At 40.8% G+C, this 22,454-nt stretch overlaps 3 protein-coding genes across 4 annotated transcripts; 1 reads left to right on the plus strand and 2 right to left on the minus strand.

Annotated features, from left to right (window-relative positions):
* Window positions 1–1,704: 1,704 nt before the first annotated feature.
* Window positions 1,705–7,998, minus strand: gde1 (glycerophosphodiester phosphodiesterase 1). 2 transcript variants are annotated; one of them, XM_069666048.1, is made up of 7 exons: window positions 7,761–7,886; window positions 7,268–7,409; window positions 6,422–6,597; window positions 4,496–4,601; window positions 3,441–3,533; window positions 3,080–3,288; window positions 1,705–2,392 (listed from the first exon to the last, which is right to left on the minus strand). In XM_069666048.1, the coding sequence occupies exons 3-7, from the start codon at window positions 6,526–6,528 to the stop codon at window positions 2,245–2,247; spliced, it is 663 nt and encodes a 220-aa protein (XP_069522149.1). In that variant the 5' UTR covers window positions 6,529–6,597; window positions 7,268–7,409; window positions 7,761–7,886; the 3' UTR covers window positions 1,705–2,244. The 2 variants fall into 2 exon arrangements, with proteins under 2 accessions (XP_069522149.1, XP_069522148.1); XM_069666047.1 differs by having other exon boundaries at window positions 7,268–7,998.
* Window positions 7,999–8,070: 72 nt separating this feature from the next.
* On the plus strand, window positions 8,071–9,508 carry tmem186 (transmembrane protein 186). Its single transcript, XM_069666611.1, has 2 exons — window positions 8,071–8,152; window positions 8,578–9,508. Exons 1-2 carry the CDS (start codon window positions 8,150–8,152, stop codon window positions 9,241–9,243), a joined length of 669 nt encoding a protein of 222 aa, XP_069522712.1. The 5' UTR covers window positions 8,071–8,149; the 3' UTR covers window positions 9,244–9,508.
* Window positions 9,509–16,150: 6,642 nt separating this feature from the next.
* Window positions 16,151–19,859, minus strand: hmox2a (heme oxygenase 2a). Its single transcript, XM_069665782.1, has 7 exons — window positions 19,808–19,859; window positions 19,170–19,278; window positions 18,970–19,087; window positions 18,585–18,752; window positions 18,129–18,452; window positions 17,897–18,029; window positions 16,151–17,706 (listed from the first exon to the last, which is right to left on the minus strand). Exons 2-7 carry the CDS (start codon window positions 19,259–19,261, stop codon window positions 17,579–17,581), a joined length of 963 nt encoding a protein of 320 aa, XP_069521883.1. The 5' UTR covers window positions 19,262–19,278; window positions 19,808–19,859; the 3' UTR covers window positions 16,151–17,578.
* Between the last annotated feature and the right edge of the window lie 2,595 nt (window positions 19,860–22,454).

Raw genomic sequence — 22,454 nt, forward strand, 5'->3', positions numbered from 1 at the left:
ACATAAATTATTAAATACCGAGACTGTCACTGTCAGACACTAAGATCTTTACGGTGCGCTACTTTCTGTGACTTTTACTTTGAAGTTACAGCCTCTTGATTTCCGCTCTCGTTGTTTGTATTTACCTCGAGTCATTCTGCTTTACGGAGCAGGGCAACCCCCCCCAGTGACGTCACAGCACGCCCCTCAGACGAGATTGAGGAGGAGGAGCGGGAGCGATCACCTTTCACCCATTAAACCACGCGCAGATGGATAAACGAGTAATGAAGGAAAGTAAAGTTAAGCTGCTTTTCCCCCCGATTCTTTATAGAGTCACTTCTAATCTTACAGCTTTTTTTTTAAATAGAAAGTTTATAGCGTGACGAAAATGTACAATTCAACTCATAATTCTGAGGACTGACAGCCTGCACATTTTATAATAATAAACGTGTTTTTAAACTCTTTTATCTCAGTTTGTAGGCCGACCACTAAAGCGTTCATACTGTATCATGATGAGCGTTGCTGCATATCTTTGTAGTTCTTACTATAGAGTTCTCACAGGTCACCCGTGTCATCCAGGTGAAAATCAGGTGAGTGTCTCTACACAATGTGGGCTGACAGCAGGTGTTTATTAACCGAAGATCAGCGGCTCAGACAGGCTTATCCACGGTGATATCCAACACTTCACCTCCCACTCACCCCCCCATTCATCTGTACTATCTGGGTCAATCACCTGAGACACAAAGACGCTGATCATCGACAGTCCCACTGCACAGGCTCAGAATTAACAGCAGAGACCAAACCATGGTCAAGTGATGCCTATCTGCGCGATGAACATTTATTTGTTTGGAACAGTTGGACTGATGTTTAATTGTAGATAATTGGTATCTTAAGTCTCAGCTGTCTTATGACTTGAGAAAACATCTGACAGGCAACAATTTCCCTTTGTCCAATATCCAATGTTTTATACGTTTCCCACTCTACAGCCCACTCTGATTTACCATAGAGCTGATTACACCAGTCAATGCACTGATCAGATAACCAATCAGCCCCCCAAAAACTGATCTCAGTACATTATTGTGTGACAATTACAAACAACAAAGCTATTAATATAATGTAAGCAATGAGTGTTTTTCACCAATATTATGTGTATTTTTTTTAATCGTACAAGTATTAGAGGGGAAGTTGATATTTACCAGGACTTAGTCATCAGAATCAGTACCAGGAAGTAATAAAATGGTGTCAGAATATCTCTAATTTATTACACATTATAATCAATTATATCAAATCAGATCAAGATTTATTCATTCTGCTTTTAAGACTTGAAGTTATAATTCATTAAATTATTTTAAATGATCAATCTCTGGAAATGTAACAACATAAACATAGATCAAACATAAATACAGATCGGCTGTGATTTAAGTCAAAAAGCAACAGAAGTCAGAGCTGAACCTTTTTAACAATGAATTTAACTTGTCAACAACAGATATAATTAACCGTAACACTTGGCTTCATTCCATTTAGGGTTTCCAGTTCAAAGACCCTCATATCGCAGATACTTCAACTGGCACAGCTTACCTTCACACCTAATGCAGACATCACTAGTGTTAGTAGTGACACCTGTGCTCTTCCTGCTACTACACATCTCTGCAGTGTTAATGCTCTCTTTACTGTCGGGTGTTGTGTTTGACACCTTTGCTCTGTGTGTGAGGCGCTGCTGCTGCTGCTGCTGCTGCTGCTGCTGCCTGACGTGCTTGAAGTCAGTATTTATAGTGACCTGACATCTACTCTTGCTATAGGCCTCATTTATTGTCACACTCTTTGTAATCACTGTTTAATTCCGTACACTGCTCATCCCTCATATTTCCTCTACTGTATATTCATTTACAGTACTGTGTATTAAACTGTACATGAGAGCTATTCTAATTCATCATCTTGTAGGTAAACGGGAGCAGAAAAGCTTATGAATACAACAAATCTGAAATGGTACCGGAGTCACTTATGTCTGCTCTACAGACACATTGAGGTCCAGGTGTCCCAAGTCACGAACCATAGATGTTTTTATAATGTACAGTAATTATATTGTATAGCGTATATACAATTTTTACTTTAAACTTAGTTTACTTTGGACTAACGGTCTTTACTCAGTAAAAAGTGAATGATATTATAGGATTTTAAAGTCAGTAAGCAACACACACTTTTATCAAGTGAAAAAAAACCATTGCACTCCTGAGTTGGTGAATACAGTACGTTTGATAAAGGTCTTCAGTAATGTGGGTCACAGTCTTCCACCAGGCTATCTGTGATGTAGTTGACTTTCAGCAGCTTGTGGTAATACTCCTTCTCCACCTGTGTGTTGACTGTCCAGGCGACTACCTCCACTCCTCTCTGGGCCCAGCACTGGACGTAGTCTCTGCGGAACAGGCAGCATATGAAAACACACCGTTAATATCTGCTATAAACCACATGATTCAGACCTTTTAAAATCGACTTTATCCATTGTTAGCAAGGTTGTTTATTTTAAGGGCCAGTTTGTCGACTTTCAATCTCAGTCCTATCATGCTATTATGGGGAGCTAATGCTGTTACGGTAAAAAAAAAAAAAAGAAGGAATTTGGCTCTGTGCCTTTGGAAGATGCTATCCGCTTCTCCATTGGGCCCTGGAAAACCTCCGCCAGTTTACGTAAAATGCGTCATCTGGCGGAGGCCAGGGAGCTTGCTGAACACACTTCCTCAATTTAGGACGTCCGCCTCCAATGCCTCGGATTCGTCAGGTTTGAAATGTAGACTGCAGACCCAAAGATTTTTTTTAGACGATCCACCAGTAAAAAAAACTGTCGTATTTCACTCCAGCAACTCACGCCGGGCCGTTCTTTTCAGAAGGAGGGGTGCATGCTGGGTGTTGTAGGAATGTAGAATGGGCGAACCAGGAACTGTTTGTACATCTTTCTCCACAGCTATGGTGCCAATTTTAAATGTTATTGCTTCTATCGATTACAGAGAACACCAGCTTTGACTGACAGCGGCTTTTTCCAGGGATGAATTGCACAAGTAGGTGATACGAGATGCTCAAATGATCGACATCTGCTGCATTAACTCACGGTGAGACAAAGTTCTTCTGAATGAGGAAGGCCGAGATGCCGCAGAGCTTCCACAGTATGTGATGGTGCGCCCAGTCCAACACAATGTCCATTACTGTCATCCAATGGTGTTTCCACGATGAGAAACGTGGAGCACCATCTCCGAATCGGCTCAGGCTCCACGGCCTGTGGGTCAACGCTGTGACCACTTCAGGGTCGCTCTGTCTCATCTGGGCCAGAGAGAAGTAGAGACAGAGATTAAGTAAAGGTGACTGTTAGCAATATGACAATGTGTCAAAGTCAAAGTCAGGTAAAGTTATATCTTTAAATATGGTGAACTGCACATGTATTTATAATAGCATCAAACATAGAGCACTCTCACCCTGTAGATGACTTTGGGCTCGAAGGAGCAGACGATGCTGCTGTTGTAGAGGCCTGGATGTTTTATATACATCTCTTTAAGGGCTGCGGCTGCCTGGGAGGGGAGAAGAAAACACACGGTCATTGTAGGACAGTCATCTTTTTGCGGTGTGTGTGGGAGGCTGTGTGTATCACTGTGTGTGTGGTAACTAGCAGCTGTGTACATGTAGACACTCAGCTGTGGGCCCTGAACCTCAAGAATGTCACTGCCTGAGACAACAAGCACCGCTGCAGCTCTGCATTAACCCCTACTCATCGACAAATGTGCTGAGCAAAGACCCGCTGCTCACAGGGTTAAAGTTCACTGATGCATGATTTAATTCTGCTGCTTGTTATACAGAATAAGACGGTACACACACTGCAGCTAAAGTGCAACTAAAGTCAATAACTTAAGTGCCAGAAGATGCCACACTGACTGTTGTCTCTGGCTCAGTGTTTTTTAAGTTGTTTGAGCACAAATCCACACAAACATCAAGTGATGATGAGGCGATGTCCTCAGAGTAATAGCAGCTATAAATGTGTATGTGTTTGTGTGTGTGTGTGTGCGTGTGTGTTTGTAACACGATTTGTTCCAAAGCACAATACAAACTGACCTAAGTGTTCAGGAGTACTTCCCAAGTGTCAAAATAAACCCTGAGTGACCCACTGGTAGTAATAAGTGTGCAGCTAATCATTATTTAACTGTTAGTTAACTGTTGTTAATCAATGTTTTATTTATGTATCATGCAGGTTACCACAATCCCAAGCTAAAGCTTAGAGTGTTTCACTGATCAGCAGCCAGACTTCATGAGTACCTGCGTGATTAATTAATCAATTGAGCACTACAACAACCCTCACAAACCCCTGCAGCTGTATCATGATCACTTTGCACGCAGTAAAAGCTTTGGACTAGAATAATCACACATCATGTTCTCATCATTATGTAATGTTGACTTACTACAAGTCAATTAAATCAACAAGTATGACAGACAGACTCCACATTATCAAGTCTTGTTGTGTTGGCTTTGTTGGCTGCACCTCGTCTGGATGACCTTTGACATCAAAGTAGATGGTGAGCTGCAGCTTGATGCATTCCTCCACTGCCTCCTCCAGAGTGGGGATCTTCTCTCCAGCAAACTTGTCCCTGGGGATGAAGGAGAAACATGTTACAGAGCGACCCTGGGCTTACCTGCATGCAATGACTTTAAAATAAAACAACATTGGAAACATTGAATTCAAAGTTTATTAGGATACAGCGTAACATTTATGTTCCTGTTTACAATGAAATTATTTTGATATATTAAGGAGTCACAGTATATTAAGGCTCTGAGCATCTGTCTGACACCATATTTTGACAGGACACTTTTTCCTGGGTAAGGCTGAGTGATGTAATTACTATCAGGGCCTCTATGTGATTATAACCCCCAATAAGACATGTTAAACATTCCCAGCATCCCAGTGTTAACCATTCCCAGTTTTTTGTATCCACTTTCTGTACATAGTGTCTTTTTATGTTTTATTTTCCTATTTTATTTGCTTGTCATGTATGATTTTTTACCTATGTTTTTAATCTTAGGCACATTGAGTCTGTGCTTGTCGTGTGAAATGTGATTTTGATTAGATTCTCAGTGAGCATTCTTCCGTTGAAAAGACGACTATGGCCCCCGTTGAAAAGACGTTAAAAACTGGTTCAAAAGTCAAAGTTTTCAAAGGCAAATTTCAAGTCGCATAGCAGCTAAAATGATTGTAAAAGTGAGCAGTGTATCACCATCGCCAACAGAAATTTTTCTTTTGCAAACATTGGTGGAGTAGGATTTGATCATGAGCACTGCGTTCAAATCCAGCACTCGTCACCGTCAGCCACCGAGGTCATTTGCTAAAGGAGCAGATACTCTCACCTCTTATAGAAAACTACAAACATTTCTCTTCCTGTGTAAACTGTTTGTGAACGCTGCAGATTTCTGTAGTTCTCCTTGTCATGCAGTTTGTCAAATGTGTTCACGTTTAGAAGTGTTATATAATTATTTTTATTTTTATTTTTATTTTATTCAAAATCATATTATGTTGTTGATTAAGTGAATTACATTTTCTGTTTGACTTTCTAGTTTAGATCTCTGGATGGTGTTTGTGCGGATACCAGCTGCATCCTAAATCCTTTTTTTCGAGGGACTGTTTTGTACTTCACTCTCTTCTTCTGTTTGTTCTAAAGGGAGCTGTTTTTAGAAACTCACTGGGTTATTGGACTCATTTGTATTTCTTATAGCACCCCTCTGTATAAATAGCAATGCGCCTTTCTTCTGTCTGGACTGATTACAGCAATGTTTATCGTATTTTTAATATCTCCTTCCAGTGTTCTCTTACTGAAGTCTCCTGTAGATCCAAGGATCAAGATTAACCATCATATATATCTTAACCTGTAACCGTAAAATAATGTCATCTTTTTTCTTCCAGCTGGACCTGGACAATATAATCTGTCCCTGCCTCCCTACAGCAGAACAATATAATCTGTCCCTGTATCCCTACAGCAGAACATACAATGGTATCAGCAAACCGGCCAATCAGTGGAAAGGTAGCAAAGTTACAAAGTATTTTGACAAAGCCAAAAATAATGTAATTCCATAATTGTGATTAATTTGTCATTGTTGTTTTCCTGTCTCTTCATTTTATATCTAATTTTTCGTTGTATTTTTAAGAGGATATGGTTATAAATTAATTTCTTACATCTCGGTTTAAAATGTCAGAGCCTTGTGATACCGCTGTTTCAGATGTTTTTCACTATGACAATAATGACAAAACTGATGGAAAAAGGACTTCACTAACTTCACTATTAAAACATACTCTATCTGCCTACAAAAAAACCAGTATTATCCTAAATCTTAATTATCAGCAGCAATAAATACCCATAAAATGTCTGTAATGTCTGCCCATCTGTCTATGTTCTTGTACGTGCATATTCTTTCTTACTTGAGTCGATGTTTACCAGCTGCATCCAGTTTGCCCAGCTCTGACAGCCTCATCTTGCTGAGCGGTCCTGACCCGTTGGTGGTCCTGTCCACAGTGTCATCATGCATCAGTATAGGGACTCCATCTGCAGAGAATTCCAGGTCTAACTCTACGCCTGACGCCCCATTCTTACTGGCCTAGAACAGGACAGACAAACAAAAAGGTTTTCAGGATGTTTCTGGTCACGGAAAGAAACCTTTTCAAATCTGTTTTTAATACGTTTGAACCCTAGCATTGACTTTGACAGTTTGTAAACAGATATAGATATACTTTGCTTTGCTCAGTCTGTCTGGCTCTCTGTAATCCCACTTTCTGGGCCCAGCTGGTTAAGAAAGTGGGATGCCTGGATTGGTGGACAGACTGGATGTCTGTCTATATGTGTCAAGTTATAACTTTTGTAATGATTTGGGATTATAATATAGTATAAAAATTAACTGATTGCTTACAGAACAGTTGATATTAACCTTTTAAATATATATCTGTGCCTGCTTTAAAAATGGCCAGGCTGGGTTTATACGTTTGACAAAATGTTGACTGTCCAAGTCCAGCTGAGGATGTTACAGTTCAATATGTGCAGCTGTGGTGCTGAAAGCGTCGCTCAAATTTAATTCACTGCAAGCTTTTAGAAATATGGCAATATTGTTCAGTACTGTCATGGACAAAGATATAACCTCTTTCATCTCCAGTGGTGTTGTGCTCCCTGTAACCACTGCTAACACAAGCTGTGGAAAGCTGTAAATAAGAGAAACAAAAACACCAAGAGTATGTGAAGGAATCGAGGGGGAAAAGACCCCAAACCCCTCTCACCTCCCGGATGGCTGCAATCGTGTTCTCCGGTGCGTCGTGCCCACCGCCCCGGTGAGCGACCACCGACACCTGGCCGGAGCCTGTCACTCCCTTCGTGTGATGCAGCACCTGATGGGCTCGGCTGGTCGGTACCTGGGGGAACCTGAACATGGCCAGAAAGAGGTAAAGGGAAGCAGTGAGGGCGGTCGTCCACAGCGGGCTCCGGGTCCCCAGGAGGAGCAGGACGAAGACGACCGAGTACAGGTTGACTTCATCTCCCAGCTGAAGCATTGTTGTCCTCGGCTGTGTGTGAATGTGTCAAAGAACAAATAGCACCTGGTAACAAATGCCCCGCCTTTAGCTAACGTTAGCTCGTCCTGCTGCTAAGTTAACCTTTGTCAAACGTCCTAATGTCATCTGTCATATGGATATACTCAGCTTAGTGCTTACATCAGATACTGAAAACGACAGATCAAACATGGACAGGAGATAACCCCACTGATATTACATTTACCACGACAAACAGGAGGAACTCTGTCTGGTTTCGTTCAGTGCTCCCTCCGACGAATGTGACAGTTCTGCCCCAAGATACGTTTCGACCCGAAAAACGTTTACAGCATATTTTACAAGTTGAGATTCAGGTGATATTTTTTATGAAATCACAATTAACGATATCATAAATTACTATTTTCAACTTTCCCGCAAGTGGGCACACGAGCGGAGCAGAACATAAAGAAGCTGTTAACTTTGTAAGTGCTTCCGGACCCGACATTAAACCAAAAGAAGAAGAAGAAGAAGAAGTACTTCCGGCTCACAGTGTTGGTTCATGTTACAGTAAGCCTTGTTCTCAAAAGAAACTTCGTGTTTCTATGTTTTCTCTCTATTTTTAGCCTCTTGCTGGTCATGGTGAGTTTCTTTTGCTCTCAAAGTCTGATAATGCTTTCTCTTTTCTGCAAGAGATCAGGAACGAAGGTTAAAGTTTCCCTTATTAGCCTCCAAAGCTAACTGATGCTATGCCTGGCTGTATGACAGCTCAGTCAGGAGGACTTGTTTAACTCTGGTACATTTTACTGACACAATGGTTGTTACAAGTTTTATTGTTGGTTCTGTCACTTTATTTCTAATCAAGAACAAAAACAGCACATGCTTTATTGCTTGTATTAGTTAGTTCATATATTTATTATAAGGAGGCTACAAGAAGGATTTGTCCTTGGAGACTCAAACAACATTTAAAATCTGTTTAACAATTACATCATAAAAAGTGCAACTGCAACCAAGATTTTGTTTAAATCAATCCAACCCATTTAATTGTCTAATTCTATTTTCCACAGATCAGATCAGTGGTGCTGCGTAGGTTAACCTCTCACATCCTTTCCTGTACCAGAGGATCGTGTCTGCTCACAGGTCGGATATCTTATGGATTGCAGCCCCGTTCACCAGGTCAAACACCTGTCCAGCAGAACTTCAATGGACCCCTTGTACCTAGAATCACAGCTCTGGTCAGGTATGCGGACTTGTCCACACAGAAGTACACTATGATTTACTCCCTGTCGCACATTAAGCTCCTCAGAGCTGTGTCCAGGCTCAAACTGCTCCAAACTGCAATCACCCTGATCATCTTGCCCCCAGTTTTCGTCCTCTACCTCCAGGGAGATGTCCCCCTCTTTCTTCTTAACTATACAACGGGGATAGCGCTTTTTGCCGGTGTCATGCTGTATACTGCCAGTCACTTTTTCAGGAGGGTCGTGGGGATGATGTACCTGGACCCATCCCAGACCACTCTCAAAGTGTCCCACCTCACCTTTTGGGGCAAGCGCAATGACATCTTCCTCCCTGTGTCAGATGTTATGACCATAGGGGATACAGGGGACTCCCTAAATGAGACCATATTGAAACTAAAGAGATACAGCACTCCCCAGACATTCTATTTCTCCATTCATTACGGACGTGTCATGGACAAACAGGGGTTTGAGAAGGTGTTTGGAACTCTAAAATAATAAATTGTCTGAAACTCCTGATTTGGTGAATCAACAGGGAATTCAGTGAATGTTCAAAATAAAACTGCTATTATTTGTAAATGAGATATGCTGACTCTTTTCTGCCTGTTGTGTCCACGACATAAATAAATAATGGCAATTTTTTTTTTTGAAAAGGATGCATGTTTGCAGGCTTCAGCAGGGCTGTGCCTCTCTGTGTGATATAGTTACAGTTATCTCTAAGAGTATTCAGATTACTTTTGTTCAGTAACTATTGATTAAATGTGTGATGGAGGTAATAGTCAAATGAAATAAAAGTCTACTTGGTACAAGTGAGGTTGTGTGGATGTTTGAGAATAGGAAATGATTGTGTTACATCTCAAATAATGACAACACACTGGTCAGCATGAAATAATCATCAAGTACGCAATAGTCCATCCAAATTACTTTTTCATGGTAAATGATTAAGTGAATACTTAAAAACTCCCCAACATTGTTATTGTCTCATCAGTGAACAATGACTGATCTAAAGGATATTTGGCAATGGGATATGTTTAGAAACCACCACATAGAAGATGAAAAAAACCCCATCTATATATGTATATCTATAAAAACAATATACACAATATAATAACAAGAACACCTTCTATGTTCTTGTATTTGAATTAAACAAAATGATTTTGGTCACAAGTATCTTTTTCTATCTGTTAAATCTGTTGCAAATTAAAATGCAATAACACACATTTATACATGCTTACATTTAATCTGGACTTTTCAGAACCTTACATAAATTCAAATTCTGCTTATTATTCACATGTACATAGTTTCCATTTTTTCCTCCTTATTGAGCAACTTTAACAGTCTGTATTGACTTATTGTGACTAACAGGCACTTCAAAATAATTACTTAAGCAGTATTATATTGTTCTTTTGAATAACCCGTATCAGAGAAATATTCTTACTTGCTCTTTGTTTTATTGTATTACTCCGACTTTAAAGGGGAACTCCACAGATTTTAAACATTGAGGTTTGTTTACAGGTCTTGGGGAGTATTATTGCATTTGTTTTTAAAACAAACCTTTTGTGGTTCCAAAGGGAGCTGCGTGGAAATGAGCTCATTTCTGTCTCCAAAAAACAAAATGTCAATGGCTAAAATGCCAAATCCCAGGTGATGTCCCCGTGGAAAGTTGTGGAATAAAAAGCTGATATCTGTGGTTACTACTTTTTACTTACTTTACATACTTTTTTATAAAGAACATTCCTGTAACTGTGAAAACTTTGACTAAGTTTAAAGTAAAAACAGTTGAATGATATATTTGGAGCTGCTCAGAGATCTGTGCCCTGGACCCCAGCCTCTTCATTTGAGCCTTCAACTCTGGAAGCACCGTCGTTATAATAAACGAGCTCGAAGTTCTCCTGGCCTCCTGGCTTCTGCCCCCTGGTGGCCTGGAAAGACATGGCAGTGGACACCTTTAAGTTACTAGATCCCTCATACAGATTTAGTTATTTTAACCAACTGCCCCGTACCTTTCTGTGGTAACAAATTGCATACAGAAACGATGCCAAAGTCAGCAGCAGGCCAACAAGTCTCCCGATGAAAATGTGTGGAGAAGCTGAAACTAATATATAACATGATTACAAAAACCTTTTATAAAAATAAGATCCTTTAAAACTTTGTTTCAGAAAACTTAAATTCCTCTGTAGCCAGCAACTGTCTTCTTAACAACTATCAGTGGGTAATTCACGTCAACAAATCTGCTTTGTTGTTGTTTGAGAAATGACCAAACTAAATACAGCCAGTGCCACACTTACCTGTCTGACTTCCATTCATGTCTTTCTCTGAGGAGAAATAATGAGAGAAAACATAGATTTGATAAACACAACTGTTGTTCGCTTGATGATATGGTCTGCAGCAGGAAACAGGAAGTGTGTGATGTGACTGACAGCTTTGTGGGTGTAGTTTTGTGCTGTGTTGGAGGAGGTGAAAGTCAGCTGGAATGAGCCGTCTGGGTACTGTGGTTAAAGTTGCTCATAGTGACAATTGTAGAAACCATCAATGGAGGGAAAGACGGCTATGATAGGTTGAAAAAAATAATTCTGTAATAAGCTAGATGGATGTTTGGCTCCAGCTAATTCAGTAAATCTCTGACATTTACTGTGATGAATACTCACTGTAAAGATGACCATTATGGCTGATGTCACTGTATATTCGGCGGATAATAAAATAGACGTGGCCTCTTGGTTTCAAAAATGAAGCCAATGCTTAAAGGGGGGGTATATGCGAATCAGACTCTGCCTGAAACGACTCAGTCAGCTCCGTCCCTTTAAGAAACCCCGCCCCTACAAGCCCACTTTCTTCTGATTGGCCAGTTGTAGAAAAAACTGTCTGAAAGCTGGTGTTCACAGCAGCCTGCAGACTGAGCTGAGAAACTTCACCCAAGTTAAGTACTGACATCCAACATTGTAACATTATATATGCAGTATGTCTTAAAATGTGAAACAGCATAATACCCCCTCTTTAAGGTCCTAAAAGCTGCATTCTCTCTTATGGCCAGTGGGGGGCAACTCCACACACAACATATGAGAAAATGACCCTACTGCTCAGTAGATTTGTTACCTCAGTAAACATTTTCCTCATGACTTCAGGGTCTCAATCACAAGTTTTAAATCTTCTTCATTCCAGCATGATGTTTATTTTAAGTTAGGGTCCCATTTAGAGTGAATTTGATAAAGCAGGGTTTGCTTCAGGGCCTGGCTACCTGTGATTGATAAGTGGCTACCTAAGCAATCCGTCGACCACGATAGCGTAGCATTGCATATCCACCTTCTCATCCAAATATGGTCTCTTCTTGCAACAGCTGGCATGCCCTACATTTCTGTACCACTGTCTATGATCTTACCTGAGCAGGTGATTTGCAGGCTGGATGAAGAGTACCAGGGCCTGGTTGATAGGCGCTCCCTCAGTGCAGATGTAGACTCAACCCCGGAGGACACGATCCCCCACACAGATCTTGCTGCAGAGGACTTAATTTCAGCTGATAGAGCAAAGCCACAGTTCAGCTTTCTACACGCTGAAGTTACAGGCTCCAGATCCCCTATCAAGCCGTCCACTGGTTTCCACTCATCCTGGAGTTTTATTTCCAGTCTGCCAGCACAGCGGTGGCCTTCTTCCACCAGTCTGACATTATCAGGCTCTGAACAGAGATGAGAAAGAAATCGAGGTTCAAAGTTATTTCCTTAATATCAGCTCTTATCCAAAACGTCTGTAGCTTTTATTCATATCACATGGAAGAATAGACGATAGGCATGAGAAGACCCTCAGTGATCCAAAGCTCTAATGCAGCTACTAAATGGACCTTGTGGTAACATTATATGTTAAATGAAGTCATTAGTAACAGAGTTAGCTTAAGAGACAGTCTGTAACTTCTCCTCTACCTGAGCATTTGAGTGTAACAAGTGAGCAGGCTTTTCTTGCTGACTTGCGGGTCTCACAGTTCAGCAGAGCGGACTCGTTTCCTCTGCACTTGAACTCTTTCCTCCACTCCGGAGTTGTTTCACTTTTAAAGATTGACCACTGGAAACTCAACAGAGCCCCACAGCCGAGCTCTCTGCAGGCCACCTCGGCATCCTGCCAGTCAAAGCCACTTTTACAGACGGAGGACCATGACTGATTAGCTCTGACCTCCAGCCTTCCTGAACACAGAGTGGTCCCGTTCACCAGCCTGACAGACTCTGCAGAGGGAGAAACAACGCTGTGTGTGAAACTACAGTTGTGGACTCTGCTGTAATCTGGTGTCACAGATAGTGTTACCTGAGCAGGCGAGGTCCAAGCTGGAGGTGGAGTATTTGGCCGTCACTGATACATCGCCTCCAAGTTCAGATCCCGACTGAACACTTGAAGCTTTTATCTTCCACACGTGTCTCGCTGTGGAACTGTGTTGAATTTTTGCTGACAAAACAGATCCACAGTCCAGCTGTCTACACACCGCAGCTGCTGTCCTCAAGGTCCAGTCAAACAAAACGTCATCCACTGGTTTCCAATCATTGCTGAGTTTCATTTCCAGTCCACCGGCACAGCGGCTGGCTCCCCTCATCAACCTGAAGTTAGAAGGTTCTAATAGAAACAAGAGAGATAACACAGACGGAGGATATAATGCATTTAAATTGAAAATCAAACCAGACAGCTGTTTCTCCTTCTCTTTAAATACCTGGTGAATGATGTTCTTCAGCCTGGAGTCCTGAGGAGACAAAACGTCAAAGAATAAAACAGCATGTAAAGCAGCAACACAGAGCACACACCCGCAAGCTGCTGTGGCTACAACCATGGAGGTCAGAGGCTTGTTGCACTGTGCTGAGCCATGAAGCATATAGTGGGACCTGTGCTTCAACAGAGTTCACATTTCAGTTATATGTAACAATACAGAAAGGCTCCCACCCTGTGTAAATGATCTTATATTTAACTAGAGTGGACACTGGAAAAATCGAATTAGCAAAATGTTTTTAAAACGTCCCAATTTGACAGAATCAGCAAAGAGACAAGCAGGAGATAATTCCCTTCCCTTTTGATCTGAACACATGGTCTCTTATCAAGTTGCTCACTGGACTGTAAACAATGCAGCGCACCAAAAAGGAAGTCTTGACTGGAAGTCGCTAACCGCTGGCTAAACTGGACACGCCCGACATATTCACCTTAGTCGCCAGAGGCTATCGTCTTAGATCATGGGCGATGGTTTCCGAGACTGCCCAGAATGCAACTGCTAACAGTTACTGCTAGAAGAGGCTAATGTATATAATAATAAAAAAAGCTAAAATGCTAGCGTAGTTTAGCTGCTGCCCTCAAAGAGTGAGCTACAAAAGTTTGGTTGCCTCACTTCTTCATTCTCTATATAAACCTTTTTTTGTTTTTCATTTTTAAAACTGCAGTTTTCAGCCCCAACGAAAGTGTTATCAGATTTTAAGCAGCTTCCTCTTCAGCCACAGGAGGCTGTTTACAACATTTTCACTCGCGCAGTTGCACTCCCAAGGACTGTAATGACTGCTATCAAGAACTGGATGTTTCATTATTTTCTTCAGCTTAATTCTGACAAACTGAGCTTCTTATTATTGGCCCTGAACACTCCTAAAAATATCTCCAGCGTTTTGGTCCTCTCACAAACCTTTCTCCGGAAATCTTACCATTTTATTTGACCCTCAACTGGAATTTGATCATCACAGTACAAGCCTGTTTCTTTCAACTATGAAACATCCCAAAAATAAGACCATTTTTATCAGCTCCGGGCATAGAATGCATCAGTCATGCATTCATCTTTACCTGGCTGGATTTTTTCCTTTTACCTGCCTTAGCCAATCATCTCTGTCACGACTTCAACTCGTGCAAAATGCAGCAGCCAGACTCTTAAGGAGGACTAATCGCAGATCTCACATGACACCCATGTTAGCCTCACCGCACTGGCTGCCAGTTAAAATCAGAATCAATTTTATTTATTTTACTTTTTATTATTTTTAAAGCATTAAATGGCTTAGCTCCTGTTCATATCTCAGAGCTTTTAACCCCATACATCCCAGAGTGACCTCTTAGATCATCCAACCACAATCTCGTGGTGATTCCACGTAAGAAACTAAGGCTGACTGCTCCTTTGCTGTACTAGCTCTTGTGACTAAATCAGCTGAATCTGTTGACTGTTTCAAAAAACTCTTTTTTAAACTTTGAGATGATCTTACATCTCTGTATGTTTGAGTGGGTATATGTGTGCCAATTTGTATGCATTAGATCACTTTCTGGAGTACATCTCCCCCTGTTTGATATTTGTGGATTTCTGTAAATTTGTATTATTTTTACCACTATTCTGTTTGTTATTTATATTATTTTTATCTACGAAGTTTCTGTATAGCACTTTGTAACCTGGGATTAGAAAGGTGCTATACACATAGTTGTACTACTCAGTCTGTGAAAATATCTGTATAACATTATCTGTAGATCTGGGGAAGCTTTCTTAGGTCTAAGAGAGGAAACCCTGAAGTCTATCTACACCTGGACTTCAAGTTACATACTTTTGCAAAACTCAGAGTAAAAGCACAATTCTTCAGAGTTTTTTCTTATAAAATATATGTATACAAATATATACAACTGCAGTCAGAGAGCTTCAGTTGTGCTGGTAGTCAAATGTTTGATCTCTGAAAAGAGTAAGGCCAGCTTTCCTCTCTGCTTCCTGCTGTTATGCTAAGCTAATCGCTTCTTGGTCTTAGACATGAGAGTGGTTTATACTGTATCTTTTAGCCAATTAGTGTGTCTTAAAATTTGAGAAGTTGAGAATGTCCACAGAAGTCACCCTGTGCAACCTCCCAAGGGAGACATGGGAAATATTCAATTTTTTTGGAGTATAGAAAAATAATATATCTTTAACACATACACATACAATCCCACACATGCATAAACTAACATCACATAACTTTAACCACCACTACTTAACGCTACATCCCGACCCTAACAATGGCCTTAGCCTAATTCTAACCTTACCTTAACTGCAAAGTCTGAACCTCCTAACCCTCAAACAGCCCTTTAAAGAAGTAAGGACCTGAGTTCCTACCAGAGCTCCACAGCAACACCAACACTGTCAGTGGGATTTTCATGTCCAGGGAGTTTGTCGTCTCCTCAGTCTGTGGACCTTCTGTTGGCTGTCACTGCTTCCTCTGCATCTTTATGTTTGACTCATCAGCTCTCTGCTGCTAGTCACAGGTAGATTACATCCTTTATCTCCTAAATCCGGTTCCTGTTGTTGCTCAATGATCTCAGTTTGCTCTTTAAAACTCTGATGAAGTTGATCTGCAGCGCTCTTATCTGATGTACTTTTAGGAGGAGCTGCTGGATGATCATTAGTCCACCACTCAACATCAAAATACAGTTTAAACTGTCTATTCTGTTTAATTCAGTCATTCAATCAATACAAAAAGAGTTACAACACACATTTAAGCTACAATCAAATGTTTTACTTCTGTCCGAGTTCCTGCTTTTAATAGCATCAGTGGTTTGACTAATGTTGCTTGAGTCTGCAGCAGTGCAGTGCTGTAAGATTTTGGTATCACCAAATGACAGCAGACACAGACACTATTAAACACTATTGATCATACTGACAGAGGTGTTTCTTCATAAACTGCTACTGCTTCTGCTCAAGGACAGACAGGTTGACTCATATGATGTGCCAAAACTATCAGCAGGTTACATGAAGAGTTTTAGTAATCATTTCATACATTAATACATTTGCAATTACAACATAATTATTACATAATGTAACTTTTAAATTGGTAAAAATGATGCTGAATGGTTTGGTTTATAAGGACACAAAATGCAAATGGCCTTTAAGAGATTTCTTGATGTTTAGTTTTATTAACTAAACTTGACTGTTGTTTATTTAGAGTCAGAAACACCTCGATAATCAAGCACATCAACATGTCGACACATTTGTACATCAGTGTATCTTTCATATTAAATGCATGCAGTTAATTGTATTCTAATCATAAGGAGACAACAATGCATTTAATTTTTCTATATGGTAATATTTTTGAAAACATTGTGTGCATATCACCAATTAGAGCAGCATACAAAGCAAATGCAAAGTCTTCGTGATCAAACTACAACTTCCAAATCCCAACATATGTTTAAAGCTCCTGTGAGGAGTTTTTCTCTGGTTATGAAACAGACTGAAATTAATTCTGATTATTCTATATGACCTACAAAAGCAAACCAGACCATCAGCATCTGAAAGATTATTTACTGTGTAGTTATTTTTAATGCCTGAAACTGCTGGCGTGGGGGTAGGTGTAAGACGAAGCGATTTACTGGATGCTGCCTTTAGGTCGAAAAAAACCCCCTTTAGTTTCCTTTTTCCAGGGCAGAAATTTAAAGTGAGTCATACATGTGACTGTTAAAGAAAGCAGGAAGAGATTTTTAGTTAAAAAACACCACTTAAACATGTACAGGACAAAATCAGCAAAGAGATAAGAGGTACGGCTTTGTCCATAGGGGGCGCCAACATCAACACAAACCCAAAGTTCCTCACAGGAGCTTTAACTGCTATTAGCAGACTTACAAAGAAGTATAAACCTGAATGTTTCACAGAGAGGAATAAATAAGGGAATCTGACAAGAAATAAATATTGCAACTTAGGTATTAAAACTCTAAATATAGATGAAGAAATGCTTCAAAACAAAACTTTATTTAAAAATGTGTTGTTTCGGTTTTATCGAGTGCTACTTTCAGGCAGTATGAGTCAGGGTGATGAGGTTAATGTTTGGCAGGATGCACCAGAGTTCTCTGCTCTTTGCTCTGAGGTGATGAGCAGAACGAGTGTGGCACAGAGCTAAAAAAGGTACCAGGCGGTAAACCCAGCGAGGAAGGCCACCCAGGCAGCCAGAGCCACCTGGCAGGGCGGGTGTTTGAGGAGCATCATGGCTAGCTGGCAGGCGTAGGTGGGGTTTCCACTCGCAGCTGTAGAGAGGAGGAGACAGATAGGAGGAGAGGAATGGAGAGCAGGAAAACTTTTATTATGACCAATATTTTCACAGATTTCACCTCTTCTAATTTACTACTGCACATGTTCTATTAAAGGTGCTTAATTCAAGCTGACCATTACTAGTTTCATCACTCGTACTGTCTCTAAAATGTAGTCCTTTCTTACCCATTTTTGCTGCGTAATAGGGACACTTGTTGATATCACCTCCCTCCATGATCTCTGCATGACTGTGTCCAAAACCTGCATCTTGGACCTCTTCATTGATCGTCTTTCCAATCTCTTCAAGCTCTGTGAACACCTGATGTCAGAATAAAAGCAGATTTTTGTCATACCTTTTTCCCCATCGAACATGCCTTCTTATCAACCATCTCCCAGCCTATCCTCCCTGCACTCTCACCATCATGTTAAAGCCAAAGGCTCTGTTGGACTCGGCCACAATCCTCTCTTTGGTCTCAGCGTCCATTTCCAGCTCATTCATCCTGCTTCGGTAAAGCTGCTTGAAGCCCTTGTGACTGTGGATGCCCTCAAACTGGTAGAAGTTGAGACCCTCACCTGTGGAGGGGAGCTTCAGTGCCCTCTGGGCCACTTTCTTGAGGATCTGTCCGCCTGAGAGGTCGCCCATGTAGCGGGTGTAGGAGTGGGCTACTAGCAGCACAGGGTCCTCTGCTCCCACCTCGTGGATGCGGTCCACATACGGCTTTGTGCCTGCAGAAAGGCTAATCTGTTAGAGAGAGCACACTGTTAAAGCCAGACAAAATGTATGTGTGAATTTCAGGCACTAGGAGATTAACGATCCAGAGAAGGCCAGCTGGGTCTGACACTGACAAGTAGCCTCTGTGTGCTCTCTGCTGACCTGGTTTTCCCAGTCCTCCCCATAGAAGTACTCAAGGTCCCTGGCCAGGGCCTCGCGCCGATGCAGCTCTGTGGGGAAATAAATTGGGGCAAGGTGAGGGTGGTCTTGGTTCTTTTCAATCTCCTCCTCCATGGCCGAGTAGACAAAGTACAGAGCTGCTGTTCCCCTCTGGAAACAGAAAGAGAAAAGTGAGACAAACAGATAAATCTGAAACTCGAATGTCTTTACGGCTGTTTAATAAAAATGGTTAATGGTGAAATGTGATAGAGAACTGTGACAGAATCCTGGGGCAGATGTGAAGAAAGAGAAGTCAGGTTCAAATTGTGATAAAAATCGATTAACAATGAGCAGAGATTTATCTAAATTTAGCTCAAAGTTATCCAACCTTAAAAAGCTCCTTTCTGATGCGACCTCTGAGGAAATCTTTTACAAACTGGCAGTTCTCTGCTCTGTCGTGCGACTCCTTGGTCCCCTCGGCTAACATCTCCGACAGGTCTGTTGGGCTTAGAGGAACAGAGAGGGAGAGACATCAACACTTTTTGCATTTGGCTGTTTTTGAATTATTTCTAGTGCAAAATACCATACTTAAGAATCTCGTCATCATCATCATAAACGATCCTTGCCCCTCCGTTAGATAAGCCGTTGGCTTTGGGCTCTGATGTCACCTTGGTTTCCATCTTGCTGGTGTATTCACCTTAAAACAAGACATTCATGTTTACCAGTGATGTATGTCACTACAACAGTAGCACAGAAAAGCTGGAAATTTAAACATTACATTTTAAGAATGCATATAACATATAACTGATCTACTGTAGATACAAATACTTAATTTAATTTCCACTTAGAAAATCCAAAGGTCCCAAAAAGTTTTTTTTAACTAGCACTTTAAATTATATGAGTCAATAATAACTCACCAACGTGCTCATATTTCCGCATTAACTGATCAAGAATTATTGTTGCTCTTAAACAATATCTTAGTTACATTTATGTTGCAGTTTTGTGTGAAAATCTCACACTGTGACAGACACAAGTCAAAGCAAGGAGATCACATTCCGGTGGACAGTTACCAAACTGACACAGCACGTCCTCTGTATTATGCAAGTAGCAACAGCTACGTACGAGTCTACTGACACAATATAGACTTCGCTCTTCACCTGTGTATACACAAACATAGTATATGTTTCCAATACTGTATACTTAGATAATAGAAAAACCTGGTTTACCTTGTTAAAACACTGTCTTCTTAGCCCCTAGCAAGACGAAAGGACATACTGTAAAGGGGGCGCGGTTCCTATGACAACAAGCCAATCAGAGGTCCTCTTAGAGAGAAGAGGCATTCTGATTGGTTAGATCCACATCATTTACACCAATCAGGTTTTTCATCGCTGTAAAGAGGCGGGTCTCACTCGAAACACGTGTTGTTGTTGATGAAGATAAAATAGTAAGTGATGTGGGAAATGAAGTTTGCACAATTTGAATATCAAATTAACGGTAAGACATGTCTTTCTTCGACAAAACACGCGTGTAAATTTGGGTAATAGGTAACTTTTTGTATGCTGCTTTTTGTAATTGAAACTTACACAAGTAGGCTTATACTTATTTATTTTTTTGTTATTCAAGAGTTGAATTTACTTACATTGACTTGTGTTGGCACTTCGGCTGCTAATTATCCTTATTTTAACCCCCCCCCAAAAAAAACTGCATTTAGGTTTCTGAATAGCATGGAGCTCAATGTTTCCCAGTAATCGCCACACTGTGATGTAGTACGTTATTCAGACCGCCAGGTGTCACCAGAGTCCATATAATGCAACACCAAACGATATCAACTCCTCATACGTTTTCATTTAGCAATTGAAAACGGTTACAATAATCCAGGTTAACAAAGGAGATAACATAGGCTGTTGTCTCAATATTTAAGTTAAACCTGTAATTATTTTAGAGTTACTAACCGCTTCTTTGGTCCCTTTCGACTCATATACATGAATATTATGGGCTGTAACAATATGAAACCTACCCAAACCCTGCAGTCGTCACCCCCGTCTATAACCACTGACACTCATCATTGTTTTTTACTTTACTTATATCAGCACATTCTTTGCTTGTCATTGCTTTTTCAATTTGATGCCACGGATGCAAAGATAAACATGTGTCCGGCGATGGCACCAGCTGACAATACACAGGAACTGTATGGTTTATATGTCACTGTCATGTATTGTATAGTGTGTCTTCCTATGGCTACCTGTTTACATCACTGTGTTTTTTACTATGCATCTACTCAGCCTGAAATATTGAGAAGATGGGGATTAAACTGGCTACAATTGTGTAATGGCAGTCACACCCTGGTTAAAGAACACCCTCAGTTCACCTTTTTGCTCTCAAAAGAACACTTGAGAACAAGAACAAAGGAACAAAGGTCCCAGATTGGATATTTTTCCTCTGCAAAACCTCCGTGTATTGAAAGGGATTCTGGCAGCTCTGAGGGCTTCTTTCATGTATTGAAGGGCCCTGGAGAGCCGCGCTCGCTGTAGGAAAACCCCACTTCTGCTTGTTGCTGTCCTGCTCCAAAACGTCCACCTATACAGACCCACCTCTGTTTGTTTTTGTCATTGTTAATAAGCGAGACGAGCTTCCTATGATCAACAATATTGCATTGACCTCGACTCCATATTCAATACAATTTCCTGTGTTTATTAGGATTTTGGCTGCTTTTCCCTGACTCATTAGTCATTAACAATATATAGGAAGGTGCATGTAGCTTTAAAAAACTGGTGTGTAATACTCTTAAGTATGCCTGGCCACTTGTGTTTACCCTAGAGGCATTTATCACAGTGCTACTGTGATAGCATCATGTTTGTATCACTCCCTGTAAGTGCTAAACTGAGGCTATTGCTCCCCGGGGCTTGCATGACTCTGTTATGATCAACTGTCCAGCTATGCCAGGTCCTGGTAATCACACATTTGTCATGCGGGTACTTTGTTCTGGTACATTGTTTACCACATTCCAGGTTGTTTTTGGCTCAATATTTTCGATCTTTATTACACAAAAGGGAAACCTTCCTGTCTCTGAAGGATTTCCTCTTGTTTTCAATAATCAAAAGGCTCAGGCTGAAGTAATTCAGAGCTGGATTCATTTTGGCTTGGGTCATGTTTTGGATCAGTGTGTGTGTGTGTGTTGAGTATTTTAAGGACTTTTTGGGGTTAGAAGCAACAGTGTGGGTGTATGCCTTTGATGTATTGTGACCTTAAGTGTTGGACATACTTCTGGTGTTTGACCTTTATATATTACAAAACAAACTGTGTTTCATTTCTTGGCCAGTCATAGTCAATTTGACTAATTTGTCCTTTGTGAACTAATGTAATGTATTAATTTGAGGGGGGGTTTAAGCCTAGCATACAAATTTGACAAATGTCTTTGACCACAGTTCAAAAAGAGAGACAGACAGACAGACGGAGTGTGGTTGGCGTCACACACAATGTTTTTATTGAAGTCTGAAAGGGTTTCAAGTGATTGGCCTACGTAACGGAAAACTATCCTGCACAACACTAAACTCCGTATACAACACAGAACAACAGAGTACATGCCACAGATATATTTGACATTGTAATTTGTGAAGGCACGAGTCTGAGTTTGCTCTATGGACAGGGTCAAGCAAACCATTTTTGACAACTAGTCACAAAAGGATTTGTGTCAGAGAAGAAGTGATGCACAACTTACAGGTGTCGGTGTAAGTTTGGTGATTAGGTATAAAAGGTAGACTCAAGAAAGCTCCTGTGTGCATTCAGCCAGAGCACTTGCAAGTGTAACTAAACCGAAGAAGAACCCACTCTCCTGTGAATCTCCTGTTGTACGTGTCGTTGAGCAGATTTTCA

This window comes from Semicossyphus pulcher, unplaced genomic scaffold, assembly GCF_022749685.1.
Source record: "Semicossyphus pulcher isolate SPU_LCO1_2020_fin unplaced genomic scaffold, fSemPul1.0.p SCAF_17, whole genome shotgun sequence".
Classification (NCBI taxonomy): domain Eukaryota; kingdom Metazoa; phylum Chordata; class Actinopteri; order Labriformes; family Labridae; genus Semicossyphus; species Semicossyphus pulcher.